This window comes from Equus caballus, chromosome 3, assembly GCF_041296265.1.
Source record: "Equus caballus isolate H_3958 breed thoroughbred chromosome 3, TB-T2T, whole genome shotgun sequence".
NCBI classification, from domain to species: Eukaryota; Metazoa; Chordata; class Mammalia; order Perissodactyla; family Equidae; genus Equus; species Equus caballus.
In genome coordinates, this window is record NC_091686.1 from 8214600 (window position 1) to 8239495 (window position 24896).

Sequence of the window (24896 nt, forward strand, 5' to 3'; positions counted from 1 at the left end):
AATTCCTCCTTGCTCAGCAACAGCTCAGCCAATAGGAGATCGCCATAGCACAGTCAATGAAAAGCCACTATACTTTGCACTCCCAGTCTCCACCAGTGGACTCAGTTTACAACAGCCCCTCTCAACTTCATAGAAGAGCATTTCTCTTCTTTCTTTCTTTGGACTTGCACACAGTTCTCCATAGACCACATGTCCCAAATCACAATTCTTTGCACTTCTTGAATAAACCTATTCTCCTAGTAAAATAACTGGCTGTTTATTTGTTTTAGACCAACATTATTTGGTGACCCATATGGGGATTCAGAGAAGAGCCCCGACAACTCCAGCGTTGGTGGGCAAACAGGTGAAGTACCCACAGAGCCCGCTGAGGTTGCTGCTTTCTCACCTATCCTGCAGTTGAAGGGTAAGTTTTCTCCTGAATCTTGAGCTGTACTCTCTTTGCATTTTGACCCTCTCCAGACCTTATTTGGGACCTCTTCTTTCTGTATGGAAGTCCAAGAATCAGCCCCAGAAAAGGAAAAACAAGCTTGGAATTTCAACAATTGTTCATTTGATAAAAAGAGAAAGCTCTGCTGTGGGCCAAATAACACCCCAGTCCTATGACAGACTCTCATTCCTCTCCACTGAACATGCATTGAGTCATTGGTCCACCAACAAAATAATAGCATTCACGAATCAAAATTGGTGGGAAAATTTTAATAAGTCTGCAAAAATCGTCTACTTCTCTTATCCCATTTTTCCACAGCACAATCCAGTGAAGTCTGTGTGCACTGCTCTCGGACAGGTAAAGTGCCTAACAGGCCATTTGAGGCTTGGTAAATGGATTTCATACAGTTTCCCCCATCTCATGGATAAACATGTTTTCCTCATGGTCTTTAAGTTTTCTCACTGGAGTCGAGCCTTCCCCTTTAGACAGATTACTGCCACTTCCATGGCTGAAGTCCTTTTGAAAAAAGTTATTCCTGCCTGGGGTACCCCTCTTGAACTTTACAGCGATTGAGAATCCATTTTACCAGTCAAGGGTTCCAAGAAGGCTGTGCTTTTTGGCTGGTTTTACAACACGTTCACTGTGCTTATTACCCTCAATCGTCTACTTTAATTGAATGCATTAACAGCATTATGAAGATTCCATTGGCAAAATTTGTAGAGATTCTCCAAATCCCTTGGTCAAAAGCATTGCTTTTTGTCCTTCTAAATCTCAGGTCCACCCCTTCGGGAACTCATAAACTCTCACCCTTTGAGACAGTCCCAGGATGGCCAATGCACCTGGTCCCTGACTCTTTGATCTGGAGCTGATAGAAGGAGATATAATTCAATGTTGTAATGGCCCAATTGATTTTATCAAAAATAACCTTCTCTGGTAGAGCAATCTTTTCACACTGCGCTCCAAGGGGGTGAAGACCTTAAGCAACACACCTGGCGATCTGGAGATTTCCTCTGTTGGAAAAGACACCTCCAGAGATACTCTCTTCAACCTGGCTGGAAACGTCTCTATCAGGCACTGCTAACTAACTCTCGTGCTGCCAAACTCCAGGGAATAGGCTCCTGGGTTCATGTGACTCCTCTAAAGAAAGCACCAAGTCCTGAGTGGACCTGCACTCTACCTGGTAACCTGAAGGTACAGATTTCCCAGAATGGAAGGAGATGACATCTGATGAGACAGCTTCTCAAGATGTCAAGACCAGGCCTATCAGAAGGACACACACAGACCTGGGTGGGAAACGCCTGAGAAATCTCCCTCCTACACCTCCTCGTTACTCGAGTGAGACCACAGAAGGTTTCCAGTCAGTTCTCTTTCCTTCTGATGTGGGACACAACACCCAGAAAGGTCCTTCCTGGTATCGAGGGACAAAAGGCCACTGAATTCAGAAAAACCTGACACTTCATCACCAATGATTTCAGAGAAAAATCTTGATCAAAAGGGAAAATGTCAAAATTAATAAGCAGTAACCTCATTTGAAATGGAGTCAGGGGGCCAGAATGGAGAATTCTCATGCGGGTGCCACTCAACGAACACTACAGACCCCAACAGGAAGAGGCATACCCTGCAACTCCGACAGCAAGTGGCATTGCTTACTACCCCAGCAGAAGAAATAAGAAATTCCTGCTTTCCCAACAAGACCTCAGCCTATGAAAGACGGCCATAACTCAGCAAAGGAAAAGACACTGCACTTCGAAAGCCCAGTCTCCTCCAATGGACTCTGTTTACAACAGGCCCTCCCAAATTCTAAAAGAATGTTTCTCTCCTTTGTTTCTCTGCATTCGCACAAGGTCAGCCATAGACTGACTGCAAGTCCTGAATGGCATTCACTTGCTGTTCCTGAATAAACCTGTTCAGCTTGTGAAGCAGCTGGCTGCTTGTTTTAGTTGAACACCTTCAGCTCTAACTAATGTGTCAGGAGTGCTTGACATGCGTACCTCGCCAGGCACAGACACGCAGCTGGATGTTCATCACTGAACACTCCTATGTGAATATCTCGGACTTGAGGAAACAGAGCCAGGTGTCTCAGCTAGTAAAAGGCAGAATCAGGATTTCAGCGGAGACTGTAGTTCCAGGAGCTGTGTCCATAACCAGAGGTCTCCTGCCTGCAGGTTCCAGAGCCCCTGTTCCTCCCACACCTCTGATCCCCGCCTGCCTCCAAGTGGAGGGGCTGAGTCTGAGTTATCTCTGAGTGAAGGCTGAGCCAAGGTCCGGGCAGCAGAGATTTGCTGAAGTTAGTCTCTGTCTGTGCAGCTGAAATGGGAAGACCCTCGAAGGCAGAGGCTGCTTAGTAATAGTATCGTGTTCCTCCCTCCTCTTACCCGCCAAGTCCAGCTAAGTGTAGGCAATGAGTACATAACAGAAGAAGAAATGAATGAATAAGTGAATGAAAGAATGAGTGAACCTTTGTCCCCACCACATGCAGTACAACTTTTGGTCACAAGTTCACAGATGCCCTCCTCCACTCCTGGGCATCATGCCAGGTGTGTGCTGGGAGATTCCAGGGTGCTCACGCACCTCCCTTCTTCACCTCAGGGATCCCCTCCTTTCCAGAAGACCCTTCCCACACTCCAGCCTGAGTCTGGAAGCTGACCCCATCTCTTGGCCTCCCTTTATTCCGCAAATGCTGACTCACTGGGTCATCAGCTCATGCCAAAGACAATTAGGGAGGGCAATTAGCTACAAGAAAATCCCTGATAGTTGGCCAAGGAAAGTGCTAAGCAAGAGATAAGCAAAGAAATTGCTTCTTGGATTGACCCAGGCTCTGCCTCTATGCTTCCCTAACAGGATATCGTCAGAGACTGATTTTTGTGTGCTGAGTGAGGACAGGCTACACACAGGCTCGGTTTCCTAGTCTGTGTCAAAGAGCACTAGTGTGAAAATCAGAAGACTGATGCTCTTGTTGTGCCAACCCTACTGTGTGACCTTGCCCCTTGCCTTCCCCTCTCTGGGCCTCAGTGTCTCTCTCTGTAAAGGAAGTGTTAGGTTGTTGGCCCATGTCTAAGATTCCTTTCAGTTCTAACATTACTGGAAATTATGTCTGAGCTGCTCTGGGCATCAGATTCCTAATCTAGCACCAACAATAATCATGCTTCTTCTTCTATTAGCATAGGAAAACTTGGAAAAATGGAAAGGTAGATTACAGATGCACAGCAAACTCCCCGAAAGATCCTATGCCTGTCACTAGTGGAAACTGAGGTTGAAAGGGAGCAGAATCTGCCACCCCAAAATATGCCATTTTGCTCTACTGATTATTTTGACATAAACATACTTAAGAAAACTACTTAGGACACAGCAAGTGCAAGAAGGACACTCTAACCCTCTTTTGTCTCCTGAGAGCAGGAAGTAAATCTCCCATGTGAAGTGCACCTCCCTGCACCTGAGGGTGAATGGCATGCTTATCACCAGAGATGGGGAAGTCAAGGCTGAGAAGGCTGTAGAAACAACCTTTGTCACTTTCTCTTTAATTTGATAGCCCAGCTGAAGTCCCATTGCTTTATCAAATCTTCACGAATGTTTCTCTGTCTAGAAGGTATAAAGTCTGCTTGCTCTGGCCACGTTTTTGAGTCTCATATTTTGATGAGCTCCTGAATGTACAAAATTAAGTTTCTATTTCCCCTGTTAATCTGTCTTGTGTCAATTTAATTAACAGCCCAGCCAAAGAATCTAGAAGGCAAGAAGGGAAAAGTTTTCATCTTCTGCAGCTTCCTGTGGTCACGAGGTCTGGCTGTGGTGGGTTAGGAAAGCCCTGGGGCCCCTGAAACAGCCATGGCTGGTGGTGGCCCCACCCCAAACTGCCTTCATCCTCTTCCAGTCTCCACCAGAAGATACTGGAGGGCTGGAACTCACCAGCCTTGATCAGTGGTATCCACTGCTTACCGGCAGCCTGCTTTTCTTTGTCAAGTCAGCGGGGGTGTAAATATTTAGGTAAAGACAGTCTTCAGAAATCTGGAAAGCAATCTTCTCCTTTCCGAAGGTAACAACATCTGAGGTCATTTCCACTAGCTCTGGGTCCTGGGAGCACCTGGGAGGGGGAGGAAAAGAAGAAGTCCTGAGGCTCGATCAGAGCTAAGCAAGGAGATGTCTCCTATGGTCAGGCTGGGCCTTGGACTAGGAGGGTTAGATCTGTAGCAGTTTTGTTCACATTCAAGATAGTGGAAGGGTTAGGACGTTGCTTGGGGATTTGGGAGGGGGTCCTGGGACTCACTAAGGCCTTGCAGAACTGTGTATAGTCAGGAGGCCAGGCACCTGTCCCCTTCCCAGAGCCTTCGGGATGCCCTGGGTCAAGGAGAGGAGGCTGCCTCTACACCTGGGAGAGGACCATTTCCTGCATGCCCTGGACACAGTCTGGCTCCCCACTGGCCTCCATACATTGGGATGCAGTGTGACCATGTTTCTCCACCAGGTAAACCAGGTGTTCTAGTCCCAGGAGACCTCCATAAACCATGAGAAGTCACTCAAATGGCAGACATTGAGGGCGGACAACAGGTGCGGGAGGAAACATTTAGGAGGCAACGTTAAAAGAACTGTGTTCTAGTCCTGCCTCAGCCACTAATATGCTGGGTGACCTTGAGTGAATTCCTTCCCAGCTCTGGGCCTCAATCTTCCAGTTCTTGATGAGAGGAGTTATTTCTATAAGGGTCTTGCATCCCTGAAATGCCAAGATTCCATCATCAACCTCTCCCAGGCAAGTGCTGTTGGTAGCCCTAATAACAGATCTTAAAGATCCAACATAGATTATAATTGGTAACATTTACTGAGTCCTCCCAGCATGCTAGGTGTTGTTTTCAGTGCTCTATATGTGCTGTTTCATTTAATCTTCAAATCAGCCCCATGACATAGGTGCTCTTACTAACCAGATCTTATAGTCAAGAAAATAGAGGCAAAGAGAATTAGAAATCCTCCCTTCACACAACCAGAAAGATCCATACTATGGAGTGCTTATATTTCCAAGCACATTATAAGCAACGGTTCCTGATCTCAGTGCACCCAGAAGGCAGGCATCACTGCCCTGGTGTGTAGATGAGGTGGCTGAGGCGCTAAGGTGCTTGGACGTCCCAGCTGTCAAGTGGCAGAGTCAGAGGCTGCAAAGATGACTTCCTGATCTCTCCCCTGGGAGAAATTTCGCTGGATCCCTGAGAGCAAGGGGCCTAATATTCATAAAAGAAGAAATTCAAATGTCAAAGAAGGGATCAACACTAGTATTCATACAATGCTGAATAAATAGCAAAATTATGTATACGTAATTGTGGTGATGATAATAATAATTATTTTGCCAACACATTAGCCAAGAAACAATTTTTAATGACCCCTGGCATTGTCAAAGGTCCAGTGAATGGAGGGTTTTGTATATTAATAAAAGGAGTGTGGTTGGAACATTTCTGAAGGGAAATTTAGCAAAAGGTGCATATTCTTTCACCCAGAAATGTCATTTTTTAAAGCTTATGCAAAAATATACATGAGTGTGCAGAAAGCTTTAGCTTCTGGACGTCCATAAACAACAAGAAGGACCCACAACTAAAATATATAACTATATAATGGGGGGATTTGGGGAGAAAAAGCAGAAAAAAAATGGATATTCAACAGAGTGCTATTTTTATGATCAAAAACATCAAGAATGACTCAGGGACCACAAAAAGAGGTTGGGTAAATAGATTGTGATTCCACATCTAAGTTAAAGTAGCTGTTAAAAGTTAGGCTGTGACGTTTAATGACAAGGATGATGCTCATGTTACACTGATAAATGAGCAAAGCAGCATCCAAAATTTCCGTGTAGTGTGACATGATGCTGTAACTGATAATAAGAAATATAGATTTGGTCTTGCTCCAGTTTCTGCCACAGAGCTCCTAAAACCCTTGGAACTTTATAAGTGATGAGAGCTATAAAGGTGTCTTTTGGTATATTAATGAAGTGACTTTCAGACGTCACCTAAGGATATGGGCTGGTGGCCAGGAGAACCAACCAGTGATGAGAGGTTTGGAACTTTCAGTCCACTGCCCTGACCTCCGGGGAAGGGAGAGGGGCTGGAAGTGACATCAAGGGTCACTGGCAATCAATCATGCCTCTGCAATGAAACCTCCATAAAAAACCTAAAGGACGGGGGTTCAGAAAGCTTCCAGGTTGGTGAACCGGAACCCTTCCCCATGCCACTGTGCCAGGCCCCAAACTGCACAAGGAGAGAAGCTCCTTGCTTCAGGACCTCACTCTGTGTATCTCTTCCTCTGCCTGCAGATTCGTATCCTTTAATATTCTGCATAACAAACCAGTCATCCGGCAAGTAAACTAATTCCCTGAGTTCTGCAAGCTGCTCTAGCAAAGCAATGGAACCGGAGCTGGGGGTCATGGGAACCTCCAATTTACAGCCAGTCCATCAGAAGCACAGGTAGCAACTGGGACTTGCGAATGACATTTGGACCTGAGGATAACCTTGTGGGACTGAGCCCTTAACCTGTGACATCTGATGCCATCCTCTGGTAAACACTGTCAGAATGGAGTTGAACTGTAGGCCACCCAGCTGGTGTCTGCTCAACAACCATGTGTTGAACAGAGGGCTCTAGAATGCTCCGAGAGTTCTGGAGTATCTCTAAGGATCTACAGTGTCTTCAGGATTCCAGAACAAAGTATGAGCCACTCGGAGGATGGCCTTGTCTCCTTCCTGCGTCACTTTGAGGCACACACCCGCTGAAAGATGCCAAAGCCCCCGGCTTACATGGGAGGGTAGGAGGTGGTGTTCTTCACGAAGGGCCATGGGTCTGCAGGCTACGGCGGAGCAAACCTCAGGGATCCCAGGGGGGGTTTGGCAAAAGGGACCCCCAGGAAAACGGCCACGGGCTGTGCAAATGCTTCCAGGCTGACGTGCTTGCCCAGGATCTTGCCCTGTGCGGTGTCCACCACAGGCGGCGAGGATGGGTGCCCTGCGGGACAGCGAGAGGAAGTGAGACACGTCAGCGGTGAAAGGTTTGACCTGGATTCTGGGGGTGTTGCCACTCTCATCATGTGACCTTGAAAGAGTCACCTCAACTCTCTAGGCCTCAGTTTCTTCTTATGTAAAAGGGAGTGGAGGTTAACTGTGCTTCCTAACTCCCAGGGCTGTCTTAAGGAGCAAATTAGAAATGGAGGTAAAACAGCATCAAGTGAGAAGGAAATGCAAGAAGGAGAGCTGCTGGGAGTGAAGCAGACATTGGGTTGCGCTCTCAGGAGCCCTGGAGACAGTTACCCACTAGGATCCTGGTGCTGAGCTGCGTGCTGGATGGGAGGATGGACAAGAGGCGGCCCCTCTTCTCAGAAGCTCTGAGCCTTGTGGGGAGAATGAGCCACATACACGCTCGACCCTACTGCTGGGAAGACAGTGGTCAGTGTCCTGAGAGAGGGACGACCAGTAAGGTCCTGCAGGAGTTAGAAAAGGAAGCAAGGGCTTATGATTGGTGGCATCCTGGAGGCAGTGGACCTTAGAATCGAGACTTGCAGTAGAGGAGGACAGAGCAGGGGAAGATAAATGAGGGGGAATAAAGGTGTAGAGCAGAGAAGAGAATGTGCCGAGGTGAGGCTCTGAGACAACAAAAGGCAAGGCCTGCCCGAGGAAGAGTGACGGCCCATGTGAGTCAGAGGGAGTCTATGGGGAGTGGAAAATAACCTGGGGTGAGAATGGTTCATGTCTGGGAGGGCCTTGAATGCCAGGCTAAGGATTTGGGCTTTATTGTGTGTAAATGAGCAGCAATGAACCGTTAGAGTACGGGAGAGTGACACCATCAGCTTGAGGAGGATTTTTCTGGCGGCTCTGAGCAGGGTCGTCCAGAGGGGCTGAGACTGGGGTCAGATCCCCGTCTGTTCCGTTCTTGTGGAGCAGACAGCTCTTCCTCGCTGAGCTGAAGTTCCTCCCCTGCAGCTTCCACATCAGCCCTGCTTCTACCTGCTGTGGCCCGTCCTGAGCTCTCATGTGGCAGCGGCCTTGCAGACCCCTGAGCATGCCCATCCCTCAGGCCTCCTCTTGTCCGTCCTCACATGGTTCAAGAGTTCCTTGTAGGAATTGATGTCTAGCCTCTTGTCCTCCCAACCACTCTCCTCTAGATGTAGACAAAAGGGCAGCATCTCCCTCAAAGTGTTTGACCAGAGCAGACAGTATAACCCAGACTTGTTCTGAAAGAAGAATCTCCAGTGCTAACCTTCAGGAGAGATGAAGTGGACAGGAGCCAGATGCCAAGGGTGACAAAGTGGGTGATGGGGTGAGAGGCATCAGCCATAGTGGTAAAAGCAGCAGTTACCATGTGTGTTATAGGTAATGTTAATATACTGAGCACTCCCTCTGTGCTGATGTGCATTCCAGATCAGCTAAATTAATCTTCACAAAAGCCTTTCCAGGTAGGTGTTCTTATGCCCTCTTTTCAGATGAGGAAGCTGACGAAATGGAGGCACCCAGTATGCACTTTCTGAAGATGGAAATGGGATGGCCTTGCCAAGTGGTGACTATTGGTAAAGGAATGATCTCCCCTAATTTCATTCTTCCTCTGCCCTGACACTCAGTTCCAGGACTCCCATGATGTCACACCACCAAAGAAAATATAAAACGTGAATGGAGCCTGGGTTGTCAATACAGTAATGGCCAGAGTACTGGCTGTGGATTCAGGAGTCGCAGATAGATTCTTGACCATGATATTCCTTTTTTCTAAAGAGTGGTCCTGAGCTAACATCTGTTGCCAATCTTTTCCTTTCTTTCTTTCTTTTTCTCCCCAAAGGTCCCCAGTACATACTTGTATATTCTAGTTGTAGGTCCTTCTGGCTGTGCTATGTGGGACACCGCCTCAGCATGGCTTGATGAGCTGTGCTAGGTTGGTGTCCAGGTTACAAAGTGGTGAAACCCTGGTCCGGCGAAGCTGAGTGTGCAAACTTAACCACTTGGCCATGGGTTCGGCCCCAGATCATGATTTTCCAGCTGTTCTTGGACAACAACGTTTCCCTTCTGAGTGTCAGTAAGTCAATCTATTCAATGGGATAGACGCATCCTAAGGTCCCTTGCTGCTGTCTTGTATTAATCATAGCTTTTATTTTCTCCTTTGTGATGCTTTGACATCGGGGGCCGTGCTGACCCTGGAGTGACCGCTCCTCTCAGACTCAGCGATTCCTAGTGGCAGGAATCAGCTTGCCTTTCCACCGTGCCAGAGCCCACACCCCGACCATGTTCTTTATCAGGTTCCTACCTTAGGCACTCCAGGGCCAGGCACCTGACAACTGCAGAAAACCCCCAGGCCCTAGAGCCTGTTGAAATTGTTGAGTTTGCCAACCCTAATCCTGCTTACCCTGCCTCACCCCTTTCTTTCCACAGCACCCAGGAAGAAGACTCTCGTCCTCAATTCCCCGTCCTCCCTCTGCCTCCCACCCACCCAGTCCTTCACATTGTGGCCACCATGGTGGTGACGTGCCCCCTCCCCCTGGGAACTGTGAGTAACAAACTGTCTTTGCAATGGCAATCGGCTTCTGGTCTAATGGTCTTACTATATCTCAAATTTCTATTAATACACTATATTTTAAAACAACTTCTTTATTTGCGAATCCTTTTTTTGCTCTCTCTCCATATCAGGCACTGTGCTCTTTAGAAACAATCACCCACTTCCTCCTCACAACAGCTCAGTGAGGCAGGTACTATCATCATCCCCATTTTAGAGAGGGGGAACCAAGGCTCAGAGTAGTGAAGTAAAATGCCCAAGGACACACAGCTACTAAGTGCTGAGCTGGGACTAGAATCCACACACTTCTGCCCCAGAGTCGATATTAAGCTTCTGCTAAACCGCTTTCCCTGATTTGGCCATATTCAGAGTAATATCATTGGGAAAATAAAACGAGCTCTCCAAAGTCCTCATCCGGGGTCATGAGGTTAGCTGGTGCCCTCCTGCACGTGGCACTGGTACCTGAGTTTGGGTGTTTATCCTCCCCTGGACAGGACAGTGTGGGCTCGGCGATCCAAGTCTGGAGGGCAGCTGCTGTGGAATTGGACCTGTCACAGCTTTGTCCTGTATGTGTGTCCCTCACCTCATCCCTGGACCATGATTTCCAATGTGCCCCCCTTTTTCTATTTCAGAAGGACTCACCCCAAACCGTGGAAGTGGCCAAGGAGACCAGGACCAGAGCGAAGAGCCACATCATGAGGACAGCAGCTCCTGGGTCAGCAGCTCTCGGCTCTGCTGGGAGGGGCTGTGCAGTCAGCCCCAGAGCCCCAGCTCCTGCCCTGGCCCTCAGCTTCCAGCCTCCCAACCAATGGCCTAATCAGGCGGAAAAACTCTCTCCCTTCCAAAGATTAATCTGGGCTTTTTCTGAGCCTCTAAGCCATGCCTCTCAGACTTTACCCTCTCTTATCTGAGCAGCATGGACTAAACTCTCCAATGAAGATAGCCACAGACCGGAGAAACAACTTGTTACATGAGGGTTTCTCCCTTCCTGGACTCTAACTTCAGTACACTGTGAGCTTCCCAAAGGCAGGCACAAGCAGACAGAAGCCTTTAGACAAGGGGACACTTGGGTCTGGGGTCCTCAGAATAAGCCTGAAAACTTTTAGAGCAGATCCCAGCCCCACCGCTATTCAGCTGGGGAACTGAGGACAAATCTCTTCTTTTCCCCGGGCTTCTATTTCATAGGGCTCTATGCTGTCAGGTTTGGAAGCATCTTAAATTGCATCCAGGCTCCATTCTGATGCCTAAATTAACTTTACAATATTCCTGCCATGTCACTGAGCTTCCTGTTGCACAGCTCGCCCATCAAGGAACTCACTACCTCTAGACGCAAGGATCTTTGGGCAGATTGTTCTTACAGTAAGAAACTCCAACCCTCCATAGTGCCCGGCTCTATTCATGCATTTGTTCATCTGTCCATCCATCCTTCCATTTATTCATTATTCCATTTATTGATTCATTTTCCAAACATTTAGCGAATGTCTGGTGCTGTGCTAGGTGTTCTAAACACAAAGGTGAATTTGAGACTGGTTCTATCTACTCAAGGAACTCACTATGTTGTAGATAAGACATATGGGATGGAAGTGGGGGTTGGTTTGCAATGCAGTGTGAAAGCACTGAAATACAGAGATGCAAAGTGCTCTCGGTGCACATGGGAATGTCATTTACCTGCTGGGGACATGAGCAAGATGCTCGAAGCCTGTTTCATAGAATCATTGAATGTCTAACAATAGTGAATCCGTTAAAGACACTCTGGTACAGCTGGCTAAGGACATAGTATGCGTTCACTCAAACTAGTGAGGCACACGGCTATTTACTGGCAAGGAAAGCCAGTCATGATCTATTGTGAAGGGAAGAAACAGGTTATAAAATCGTTATGGCTGTTGGGGGCCAGCCCAATGGTGCAGCAATTAAGGTAGCACGTTCCGCTATGGTGGCCCAAGGTTCTCAGGTTCGGATACCGAGTGTGGACCTACACACAACTTGTCAAGCCATGCTGTGGCAGGCATCCCACATAGAAAGTAGAGGAAGATGGGCACGAATGCTAGCTCGGGGCCAATCGACCTCAGCAAAAAGAGGAGGATTGGCAGCAGATGTTAGCTCAGGGCTAATCTTCCTCAAAAAGAAAAAAAAATCATTATCCCTGCTTCGGGAAACAGTTTGGCAGTTCCTCAAAGATTAAACGCAGAGTTACCATATTTCCCAGAAATTCCCTTCCTAGGTCTGTACTCAAGTTAGTTGAGAACGCGTCCGGACAAGAACTTGTGCATCAACAGCAGCAGTATTCGTAACAGCCAGAAGGAGACACAACCCAACGTCCATCAACTGATGAACGCACAAAGAAAAGCTGGTCTAGCCAGACAATGCAATATTGTCCAGCCATAACAAGGAATGAAGTACGGATACTTCCTACAACATGGATGTTTTCACTCACTCCAAGGAAGAATCTTGAAAACGTTACGCTAACGAAAGAATCCAGACACCAAAGACCACATATAATGTGATTCTATTTATAAGAAATGTCCAGAATAAGCCCCTCCACAGAGACAGAAAGTGCATTAGCATTTCTCGGGGCTGGGGCAGGAGAGGAGGAGGAACCACTGCTAATGGCTGTGAGGTTTCCTTGTGGAGGGAGGGCAGGGTTCTGGGAGTAGATAGTGGTGATGGTTACACACCTCTGTGAATACAACAATACCACAGACTTGCACACTTTAGGAAGGTGAATTTCAGGGTTTTTGAATTATATTTCAATAAAATAAATATTTTCTTGAAAATCCAGTCATTTATAATATCCCACTTTAGTAAAAATATATATCTTTATTTACACAGAAAAAAATCTGGAAGGTTATTCATCTAATTAGTGTTATAACAGCCATTTCCTCGCTGTAGGACTGTGAGTGTTTGTACTCATTTGTATTTTCCACTTTTATTCATTCAGACATTTGCTGGACTGTGAGGCCGACACTGTGCTGTACGTCACTTGCAGGATCTCACTTAGTTCTCGAAATAACCCTGCGAGTTGAGAGTATTATCTCCAGGGGGTCACATGGTCAGGAACTGGCCCACAGTCACACGTCAAGTATGAGGTAGAGCTGAGAATTGCACAAAAGCTGCAAAACATTACAGCCCATACTCTCAACCACGCTACTGTGGTATCAAAAACTTCTGACAAACCGACTTTCTGGTGCCCTAAGCACATGCTTGGTCCCCCTCTGGATGAACTCATACAGCCTCTCTCTTCTGGGATCTCCTCCACATCTGCCCCTTGAACGTGCTGTACCATCCTGTTCACCCCTCCTGGGTCCTCAGGCTGCCTGGAAGGCTGGTTGCAAACAGGAGTGCTGGGGTTCCTGGGAGAGGTCGTGACCAGGTGGTTGAGGCACTTGCTGATTGGCTCACACTTCATGGTTCCCTCTCCCAGTGTGGACTTATGACTGAGAAAATGCTGCCCAGCCAGGAACCCATGCCCCACTCCGCCGACATTAACTGGAGTCATGAGGTTCGTTATTACCATTGGAGAGGGGGCAGATGTGAAGCAGGGCTGTCTCCAGGCCAGTGCAGAAAAGAGACAGCTGTGCCTTGCAAACACTCACACTGTTTTCTCAGTGTCATTGGCAAGCCCGTCTTTGCCCAGGGCAGACCACTATGGACATCAGGGAGAACTGGGCCATCCGCAGCCATAAAATACCAGAAAATATTAAAGAGCTCCCTGGTTCTTGGCCATGGCCATAGTCATAGGATATAGCTGAAATGAAGCTTCTGGAGACACAAATACAAAAAGGGATGCTCATTTGCACTAATTCTAGACACTGCGGCAGGCTGGTGAGGAGGGGTCTGTGGTGGGGTGAGGACTTTATGACAGCATTAGAGTCAGTCCTCAGACATCTTTGCTTCTGCAAACACTGACCTGGCCTGTGTTCCTCCCTTTCATCTAGGAATGAAACATGAGTCATAAAGAGCACCCTAATGAAGAGCACCCCATCTCTATCCACATCAGACAAGCTAGGTGGTCCTCACAAGTAGACAAGGCTGCTTCTAGTCACTTAGCACACAATACACACACACACAAAAGCACACTCACTCACACAGGCATACTCTTGTTAAGGCATAACCATCCTGCCCTTTGCTCCAGTCAGTTGGCCATTGCAACCTGGGCACACAGCCCTGGCTCATAGTCTGTGAAGATTGTAAAGTGCTGACTTAGCACAATATAAAAGGCAGGGATGAATTATTATCCCAACCCCACTGTTCAACTTCGTGTGCCCTTGTGACACCAACCAATTCTACAAACAGGGGCAGCCACTCCCAGAGCCTTCTGTGTTTGATTGCAGCCTGGAAGTTCATTCCTGGTTCATGATGACTCTGCAGAAGTGATGGGAGAGGCTGGAGTCTATGAAACCTAAAGCCAGGCCTCAGTTTTGCTTAATGTGTATAATCTCCCTGCATCACATTACCTGTAAGCGATAGAGATACAGCTCTTCTTGTATCAGTGGCAGTTGATTGGGATTATCGCTTTCTCTTGGGGAACTCCCTGAGGTTTCTCATGTGGAACTAGATGATCTGAAGAGTAAAATCCTAGGAACTGGCCTTAACTCCTAAGTAGCTGGGCAGGTCTTAGGAGAGCAGACACCTCTGGGGGCTCCAAATTAGCATTCACAACTCCCGTCCTCATCAATTTATGCAGTAGATATACGGAGAGGACATACTGGAACAAACATTGAACTGCTATGAGCTGCTGTCCTACTGGGCCCTTCACTTGACTTCGTCTGTTAACCATGAAATTAACCAGGCAGAGCCTTCGTGGTGGAGAACAGGGCACTGGGAGCCCAGAGGTCTGCAAACCCCACTGGGTGACATTCGGGGATCCTTTCTTGCAATGGGGTGGTAAGCAGCAGGGTTGGCTATGGGTTGGTGATCTCTCAGGCAAAGTCCACCTTTGATCAATATTCTGCGAATCTGGAATTCCATGACACTGTCTACTGCATTCTAGACACATGAACAGTTTCTGGAGCCTCCGTTGTTCTCTTCATGACATCATGGTTTTGCCATGTAAGCACACCGTCTGCACTATTATTAGCAGTTGTCCTTAAGTGGAGTGGTTCTTTTTACTATAATCTAATCATTCAAAAAGGAAATTTTACATCATTTCCAAAACTGGAAGACCTGTATAAGCTGCTATGACTTAAAGGTAGGTATGGAAAATGTGTCACTGTATATTTAAAAATTAAAATGATATTAAAGTAAAAAGTGAGTAAGTAAATACAAGGGGTCAGCCTGGTGCCCTAGTGGTTAAGTTCAGCACACTCTGCTCAGTGCCCTGGGTTCTGATCCCAGGTGCGGACCTACACCACTCGTCAGAGGCCACCCTGTGGTGATGACCCACATACAAAATAGGGGAAGATTGACACACATTAGCCCCAAGTGAATCTTCCTCAGAAAAAAAAGAAGTGAATAAGGAAATATAAGTAAAACATCTTGAACTGACTTACAAAAGTTTATACTCAAAAATAAGTTACTCAATGGGAAAACTAGACCATTGACAGTCAGTAATATAAGCGCTGGGACAACCTAATCCACCGTCATGACCACTAGACAGGTGACCAAGGCATTGGCTCCATCAAGGGTCATTGTTACTAGCGCCATCGTCTTGAGCTTTAGGGAATTTCTTCTTTTTGACACTCAGATCATTTCAGAGGAATGGCATGATGTTCCTCCCTCTCAGGGCTCTTGCTGCTCAGCTGTAATTAGGGGGTCATATTCCCCAGGGTCGATCTGGTCCTAGTACTGAGTGAGGGAGAGCACCTGTGGGAAATTTGAGCTGGGGGTGAGTCGTGGAGGGGAGCACTGCCCCAGGGGCGTAAGTGGTCATCCTGCATGGCACTAACAACTGGCAGTCAGGTCATCTACATCAGACAATCACATGCGACTGCCTAGTTTAGCTCCTGCTGAGTAAGAATGTACTGTGAGAGCAGGGTAAACTATGGGAGCAAATGGGCCCAGAATTTCAGGGGCCTATTTCCTGCTTATGTAAAGAACTGGGGGGCTGTTCAGGTCAACAAAGTGGCTGTCCTCCACATGGTCATTCAGGGATCTAACCAGGGGTCAGCAAACTTCTCTGTAAAGGGCCAGATGGTAAATATTTTAGGCTTTACGGGTCATATATGATTTCTGGCAACTTCTCAACTCTACTGTTGCAGCAAAAGTAGTATAGACAACACCTAGGGAAATGAGCATGGCTGTTTTTCAATAAAATTTTACTTTAAAAACACATGACAGGGCAGATTTGGCCAAGGGCCATAGTTTGCTGACCACTGATCTAGACCATGGCGCCTTTGCCATCATTAACTCATGGTTTCTAATGTTGTTATGGGTGTTGCTTCCAGTCAGCTAAAGAAGGGAGGAGCATGAAGAGGTGAACATGGTAGGGGTAGGCATTTGGGGTCACAGCCGGATGTGGCACTCCTCAATTCTGCTCAGGTTATGCTGGAAAGATCTTTGCCACATGGCCAATCTAATGGCAAGGAAGGCTGGGAAATGTGGTCTGGTTGTGCACCAAAGAAGGTAGGACAGACTTGAATAGACAGCTAGCAACTCCTGCCACAAATAATATCCAGTGAATTATGGATTTGATACTAAGGGCTTTTTTCTAATCCCCACGAGAGCAATTACATAACTGTTATATACATGCTTTAAAGTTTCTTTGCACGCCATCTGAAATGATGTTGCACAACCCTGGGAAGAAGTACCACACTTTGGTAAGCACTGAGCATTTGTATTTCTTTGATTTAAATTCTAAAAGCCTGATTGTAAACCCAGCCCCTGCTTGCTAGGGCTACTCTCTAAAGGTTTCCTTTAGCCTTTTATAAGTAAAGAATGTAAATGGGTGAATTTAAGAGATAAGTAAAAATTTAGAATGAATTATATTCTGGAAAGAGCCCGGCAACTCAAATTGCTATTATAGACTTTGTTATAGACATATGGTAAATACAGGCACATCAAGTAGAGTTTATGTGTTTTCTTACCCTGAGAGTTTATGTATTTTAATGCTCCAAATTCTCCGTGACTTCTCCCACTTATACTGGGCATTAGCAGGGGAGCAGGATTTGGAGGAGCAGAGAACAGGGAACATTAGCAGTGGTGCAAGGTGGGTTTGGGGGCTTCTTGGGGAGGTCGCTAGAGCTGGAAGTGTGAATAAGGAGCGAAGGCTTGAATGCCAAGCTAAAGAAAGCTGACTTTTACCCTGGACAATGGGGGGCGGGGGAGGGTCATTGAAAGGCTTTAATCCATCAAATGACAAGATAAAAAGGACATTTCCAAAAGTGGAATCTGGCAGAAGCAGCCAAGCCATTGGAGAGGCCAAGAGGGTCACTCTGAAAAGGAACCTCCCAGACCCTCACTGGAAGGGTGGAAGGTGAGCTCTCTTTTCCCAAGATGGCTAAACTCTCTGTGTGTGAAAGCTTTTGGCCTCTTGGGTTCCCACTGGCCTCAGCAAGAATAATGACACACGCATCTCCAAAGTACTAGACTGCACTGAGTTTGCCAGATCACAGGATCTATCGATGCTGTTCTAAGTTCTCACTTTAGAACATCACAGAAGCCATGGGGAAGTTGTAACCCTCTGAGATCCCCCAAATCATTGTCTGTTCCATCCTGCTTGCCTTTCTATGGAAGCAGGTGGGGAGCACATGAGGGGAGGGCACAAGAGTGTGTGGGAGGATGAGTCAATCCACAGTCCCTCATCCCGTCACCAGGTTCCAAGGGCTCTTCAAGCTCACGCATGTACAACGTCATCTCAACGTCCCAATAAGAATGAACATTGACATGCAAATTAAAACCAGATACTCCAACTTCACCTCTCAAATTGTCAACGATTTGGACCATTATTATTTTAGTGGTCGTGCCAAGTATTGAAAAGATATGGAAAAACAGGAACTTTCAGCACTAATGAGAGATAAACTAGTACAGGCTTTCTTGGGGGCCAATTTGGCAAAATCTACCCAAATACAGTCATCCCTGGGTATTTGTGAGGGGATTGGTTCCAGGATCCCATGTGCATCAAACTCCATGGACGCTCATGTCACCAACCACAGATCATAAACACAGCACACCATCGGCATTTGATGGAGTCCATGGATGTGGAACCCGCAGATACGGAGGCAAAAGGGAAGAGTGAAAAGTACTCTCCACTGCCCTAGCTATTGTCTCTCTAGGAATAATCCTGAATGAGCCCAGAGAGGCACATGTATCAGAGGGTTCCCCTCAGTGCTGTCGACAGTAGTGAGAACTATGAAATAACCTAGTGACCAACAACCGTCAACGGTTGAGTGATTTATTAAGTATTCCTACCGTGGGATGTTATGTAGCTGTCAAATAGATACATATATAATATTCTTTCTAAATGTTCAGTTACAAAGCAGTTTGCCACCTCCTATTAAAGAAGAAAGATCAGAACTTGCATTAGTTTTCACTCTCTCCTCAAATTCATCTAGAAGGACAGTAAAATAGAGTCTTAAAGGCACAAGCCCACAGGCACAAACAGAATGGAAGCATTTTGGAAGCTGGAAGCTGGACAGAGCAATGACGACTGCTTTCTGAGCAGGGAAAGTAATAGTCAAGGCACAGGGAGGAGGGAGCTCCCAGGCACACGGATTCAAGGTGGAGGCAGCAGAAAACTCCCTGGATTGAGAGCTGCCGGGTACCTGTGGAAGTGGATGCAGGCATCCCTCACCTATGCACACGGCGAGGGCAGCTCTCCCCTCTGAGACCCACCCCCAGGCCACAGTCCCCACAGGTGCTCTGCCTCTGCCAGGCCTGGAACGGGATTGAATCTGGGGAATCTGATCACCTGATCACAGCAGAGCATCTGAAGGGCCTTGGTAAAATCAACATAAGTGATTTCTGTTCAGAGATCTGAGTCAAAAAGAAGTTCCCTGAAGTCTAAGGACATTGCTGCAGTGACAGTGACCCTTGAAGAAGCCAGTGCCTGGTCACGTACCTAGCAGTCATGATGCTGGACTAGGTTGTTTCTGCCCTTATGTTACTAACTGACCATCAATGGTCCACGTTTCCCATTCAGTAGCTTATTTTCAGGAATGCGATTTTGTAAATCAGTTGTTGCATACATTCAAACAAAGCCAAGAAATATACAGTAATTAATAAGACTCAAAGTGTAGAATTCCTTCAGAGAAAAACAAGTGTTGACAATAATACTGAATAGCTGGAAATTCCTTACTCTTCTGAGAAGAGTACAACCACCTTGGAAATCTTTTTGGAGTGTCTGCTATAAAGTTGATATATGTAACCCTTGGGACCAGCAAAGCCACTTGTAAGTACACAGCCAAGAGAAATGCATGCACGTTGTCACTAAAAGACATGTTTTAGAACATTCAAGGGACCTCGATAAATAAAAACCAGAAACTGGAAACCACCCAAGTGCCCAACAACACTAGAATGGATATTCACACTAGTAGTGACTATTCAGCAAGGAGAAAGAACAAACTACGCCCACATACTGTATGGAGGAGCGTCATAACATGATGTTGAGAGAAAGAAGGTGGACGAAAGAGTACGTGATTCTATTTCTGTGAAGTACAGCACCCAGGAAACTAAAATGTGGCTACAGGTCAGGATCGCAGTTACCTTTGTGGGTGATGGGGCAGGAAGAGGGATGGTGAACAGGGCCTGAAGCAGAACTCAGGATGGCTTCTGGGTCTTGATCTGTGTACTGGTACACAGCCAGGATCACTTAGTGAAAATTCATCCAGACAATGTAGCTATTTGTAAATATATGTAATTTACATACACATACATGCTTTTGTGTGTGTATTATATTATTTTAAAAACTCAAAGATTTGTACCATGTCTTAAGAAGTTATCTAACAGAGGAGACTAGATTATTATAGATAAAATTATCAAGGACTACATAAATTATGGAAATAGAATAGAAAGCAGATAGTCAAATGTGCAATTATTTTAATCAGGACTTTATAGCACGGGATACATAAATCCTACTTAAATTTACCTAAAGCATATATTGAGTACGTTGCTTCTTGTATATGAAAAGTCTAGGAGGTCCATAGAGCTTCAAATGTAATTACATAAGAGGGCCAAGATAGATAGATGATGCATAGATGGATACATACATACATAGTGCTTAGATGATGGATACATTGATGGATCGATGGACAGATAAGACCGACGATGGATGGATGGATGGATGGATGCATGGACGGAGGGATGGATTGATGGATGGACAGACAGACAGCTAGACTGGTAGATAAATTCATCTTTTCTCAATCATTCCCCTATAAACAAAGAATTCTGTTTCTTTCACGTCAAGGTTTAAAAGCTGTTCCTCTTCGCCTCCAGGGTAAGTCCATATCCTTGCCAAACTGGCCACACTGTCAGCTGGGCTTGCCCCTCGCCACTGTTGCACACTCACCGTCATGCTGCCACCACACCTCTCCTGGCCTTATTAGTCTGCTATCCAGTCTTTCAGTCTCAACTTCAGCCCCAATCCATCCGCAGAGAACAACAGTGTCTTTCCTAAGGAATTCTCTTGTATTGTGACACAATCAAGTGACCAGCTAGGTTTTTCTCTCCGCATCCCCCATGCCCTGGGACTAACATGAGGCACACCCTTAACACAAACTTTCAGCAGAGCACAAGGGCCATGACCCAGTGGGTCTGTCTGAGCTGGGGGAAGGGAGGCTCACCCTGTAGATTTGTTACCTGGGGCTGAGCCAGGCAGGGCAGCTTCCCAGGTGCAGGGCCTCAGCCTGCCTCCCTCCCTCCCCACCTCTGCCCAGGGGAAGCCCTGACTTGCAGCCAGGGCTACAGGCTCAGAGGGAGGCAAATTGGACCTCGGGGTGGGGCAGGCAAATTAGGAAAGAAAAAGACTGCTGGCCCAACCTCTGTTCTGCCTGTGGGTCTAGTCATTTCAGTCAGAATTTTCAGGTGATGGATTGTACGTTTCCCCTTTCCAGATGTTACAGGGAAAAGGGACAATGATGAATGGTACTATTAGCTTGTAATTTAACTCTTTTGTATGGTTTCTTTTCCTTCCAAGTTCTGCAGTTCACATTGTCACCCCAGGAGCCTCAGATGGAGGTGAGTTTTTGTTCCCGTTTTGTAATGCTGCCCTCTGCTTGACCTCAGGAAAATCACAGGCAAACACTGATTTGGGTCATCTCCAAAGTTTTGTTTTGGTTTGATTTAGTGATTCAGGCCCAAGATTGCTTGGAAAAAAGAAAGAAAGAATTTTGTATAACAAAGTAAATTATTTAATTTATTATATAAAAGTAATGAAATATTTATGTTTTACAATGATGGAAATGCAGAGTTGACTGTGAAATACACGTACCTGAGTTGCTGAGGAGGATGAAATGATGTGACCATAAAGGGAGGGGAATGTGTAGACACAAGGAGACAATTTTAAAAGGTCATGGAGTACGACCTGGTCCATCTTATGCAATTTCAATGCCAGAAATAATTTTTAAAAGTAAAATTACAAATTCCGAATGTTGCTCATCAAATTATGCTCATAATTGTCCTGGAGCAGCTGGTGGCTAAAGAGATTATGATGGATCCACAGAAGGCAGATATGAAAGCTGATTTTTGGAAAATCCTCTAGCATTGTGGAAAATGCATATGCCACAGTGTTGATACTCAACAGTTCTTAATCAGGGTATGCATTGAAAGCCTGAAAACTGAAAATACGGATTTCCAGGTCCCATCCCAGAAGATTCTGCTTTGGTTGGACTGGGGAGGGGCCTGGGCATTGGAATTTAGAAAATTCCTCCAAGTGAGTCTCCTCTTACAGCCCACAGAAAACCCTGAAGTCAATGAGAAAAAGCAGGATGCCAAGTGGCATTGATATTTCAACTTCAACTCAATAAAACATCTGACTGCATGTGGACGGGAACAAGGATGGAAGAGGGCCCTGTATCTAGAGGACTTAGAAACATGCTCCCTCTTGTAAGACACCTATTAAATTTAGACCCGTATTTGAAGATGCTGGGACTATGGAAAGGACGTAAATAACACGTGTCGTGTCATTTAATATGATGGCAATTTTTTAAGTGAGTTGAGTGGTGTTTTCTAGCTGTTAGTTTTTCCAAATACCAACGTAGACCTTAGCCTTCTGCAGCTGCAGAGGAAGCTGAAGTCCCAGCTTGCCTGCACTTGGTCTGCTCTCTCTTCCTAGAGCCTTACAGTGTCCCCAGCATCCCTGATCCACCCCTCCCACAGCCACCTACACCAGAGACAATCAACAGCTTTGGACCATCTGCTGAGGGAGGCAGGCTGCTCGGCAGGAAGAGTCCTGCTCTGCAGAAACAAGAGTCTCAAGGTAGGGTTTGGACTTGCTGCTAACTCACTGAGTGGTGCTGGGTGACTCCCTTCACCATTCCACAGATTACTGTAAAATGAGAGGTCAGGGGTCCAAACTTAAATACCTTGAGGGATCAGGTAATATCAGTGAGTGAAACAGTCCAGGAGAAAGACAAAATGGAATAGTGAGGACTGTCGAAAATTGAGAGCTCATTCCTTTGTAAACGGGCAGCCAATACTCAGTTCCTGTAGATCAGTTATCACTGAGAACAGTCGTGCAGGATGTGCACTGCATGAGGGCACTACATCATAGGAGGTGTGGTTCACATCATAGATGTTGACATTTATCAATGGCAGTTTCCTGGAAGATGTCTGCAGAGGATTTGGAGGGAAGGGTACCCTATAACTGCACAAAGGAGCTGTATGGGCAGTCAGAAACCCTGGTTAACTTCCATGAATGCAACTCCAATGTTGCCAGATTTTTTATTCTTGAGAAGCTGGAAATATGGCTGTTAAGTGAAATTTCCCTAATTTAAATTTAGCTGGAAATTAATTCCAAAGCATTTTTGACACTATGTGGGCTAAACAGAACACTCCTGGGGGGAGATTCAGCCTATGATTGGCGATCTCTGACCCAGATGACTCTAAATTACTGACGTCCCGGAAACCCTCCTCCTCTGTGCTCCTCATGTTAATCTTGTGAGAATCACAAAAGAAAAATAATTACCCTCGTAAATTCTATCGGCGTAACATGAATGGTATGGAGGTAACAGGGATGATATGGATATAATAGGGATATTGTAGATATAAGATGGATCAAATCGATATAATAGGGATTATATGGATACAATGGGGATTATATATTAAAATGGGAATTATATGGATATAATACGGATTATGTGATAATATGGATTATATGGATATAATATGGATCAAACGGATATAATAGGGCTGATATGGATATGATGGGGATGATTTTGATATAATAGGGATTATATGTATAGAAAAGTAAAGGTGTATCATTTGGATGAGGGTACATCCAATAAATGCATCTCCTCAATCAGATCACCCTCCTCCACACCTTGCCCCAGGCCGTGAACTAGGGCCAGGTCTCAGCATGGCCCGAACAAAGAAATATAGTCCCTCCTTTGGGACGAAATGGTTTTCTCACTGAATCAACAGCGTGATGTGGATAATGTGTCCTGGTAGGAGCTGAGAAAAACACATGTGGGAGTGGATCCTCATGGAGGTGGACGTGAGGCATGAGGAAGAAGATAAGACTGTCTAGGAGAGAACTGATAAATACAGCAGCACATTCTCATGACTCAGAGTTTCTTGTCCTGAAAGAATGCCTTGGCTGGTCTAATAATCCTGTAGGAAAGGCTCCTTGAAACTTAGATACGATAACAGCTTACAGTGAGGTGGACATGCCAGAATTGTCATGGAAGAGTACTGAGGAAGAGAGCAGAAGGTTCGGGGATGTGGGTCTGTCAGCATAAACTTATTTCCTAGAAGGAGGGAGCCCATCCCCTGATAATGTTTATCAGGAGTGCCCAGGAGCTCTCTTCACTAGGGCAGAAAGGAATGCACTGGCGCAGAGGGCACCAGCATCTTTGAGAAGCCCGAGGGCGACAGTTCTTTTTAGGTCAGGGCTGACGGTAGGCATTGCTACCACGAAAACAGGCCTCATTCAGGTTCAGAAAATGTGAATGACTCTGGAATAGCAGAGACCAGGTAGTGCTAGTTAAGCCTGAGTGATCAGGTAGAAATAATTACCTTAATGGGCAGCAAAGACAGAGCGGCAACCATGGTGTCTTGCCCACAGAGATCTATAACAGTGGTTAATGGACCATGGTATTCATAGAACTAAGCTAGGGTAGACGGACAATTTGAATGTTATTTAACTTTTAAAAAAAGAAAATGTCAAGAACTGGTGAGCAGAAGTTTTATGTCAGCCATAACTATGAAAAACCAGAATCTCTTCCCATATCTTTCTAAACCATTTCTCAAAACTAAGGAGATCATCAATTAAAGGATGCTGGGTCCCCTGAAGGATGAACTACCCAATGCCACTACCAATATATACAACAAAGACTCTCTGATTCCTTCCCTAAAGGGATTTGTAGCCACGACCCATTTCATACTGTGAAGTTCCAGATGCGTGGTCACTTGGTGCCCATGGTCTGACATTTCTTTTTTACCAGGACCCAGGAACATACCAGGAGATGCTTCTGACAGGGCATGTAATGCTCTGATGCAGTTGGCATGGCCTTCCTCCATAACTTCAGGGACTTCTACCATGATTCTCCCACTGGATCTTGCCATAAGCTCCACACTGTATCTTACCTTGCCCCTGATATCTCGACCATCATAGGGCCTGGCAGATCCTATCACTCAGACAGCGGGACTGATTGCTCCACAGTGCCATTCCTCTTCAGACCACATTCAACTCTGGCAGCCTTTCACGTCACTTGTTATTTGGGCCTTGATTGTCATTTGGGTTCCTATAGGACCCAAGAAGGCCTTGCTTCCTGCTTTTGGACAAGAATTGCAAGATGCATAAATTTGTCTGTTCCTTTAGATGGGAGGTCGTGGTATACGCCTAATTACAGGATTCCTAAAACCTTCCCTTGAAGTATCTACT

At 46.1% G+C, this 24896-nt stretch overlaps 1 protein-coding gene and 1 long non-coding RNA gene across 5 annotated transcripts in view; one reads left to right on the forward strand and one right to left on the reverse strand.

Annotated features, from left to right (window-relative positions):
• The window catches only part of LOC100147112 (liver carboxylesterase-like), a 31639-nt gene extending 20851 nt beyond the window's left edge, over positions 1-10788 (reverse strand). Inside the window, exons 1-3 of one of the 4 annotated variants that reach the window (XM_070262950.1) lie at positions 10565-10788; positions 7192-7396; positions 4361-4505 (exon numbers count right to left, since the gene is read on the reverse strand). In XM_070262950.1, the coding sequence (XP_070119051.1) occupies positions 4361-4505; positions 7192-7193 (147 nt within the window). In that variant the 5' untranslated portion in view covers positions 7194-7396; positions 10565-10788. Of the gene's footprint in view, positions 1-4360; positions 5632-6930; positions 7019-7191; positions 7397-10564 lie in introns of those variants that run through there. The other 3 variants (XM_070262951.1, XM_070262952.1, XM_070262953.1) reach the window with 3 other exon arrangements.
• LOC138923565 (uncharacterized) lies at positions 7081-11562 on the forward strand. Its single transcript, XR_011437317.1, has 5 exons — positions 7081-7199; positions 7332-7439; positions 8868-8951; positions 9802-9916; positions 10555-11562. It is a non-coding gene; the product is annotated as an uncharacterized lncRNA (long non-coding RNA).
• Positions 11563-24896: the final 13334 nt, after the last annotated feature.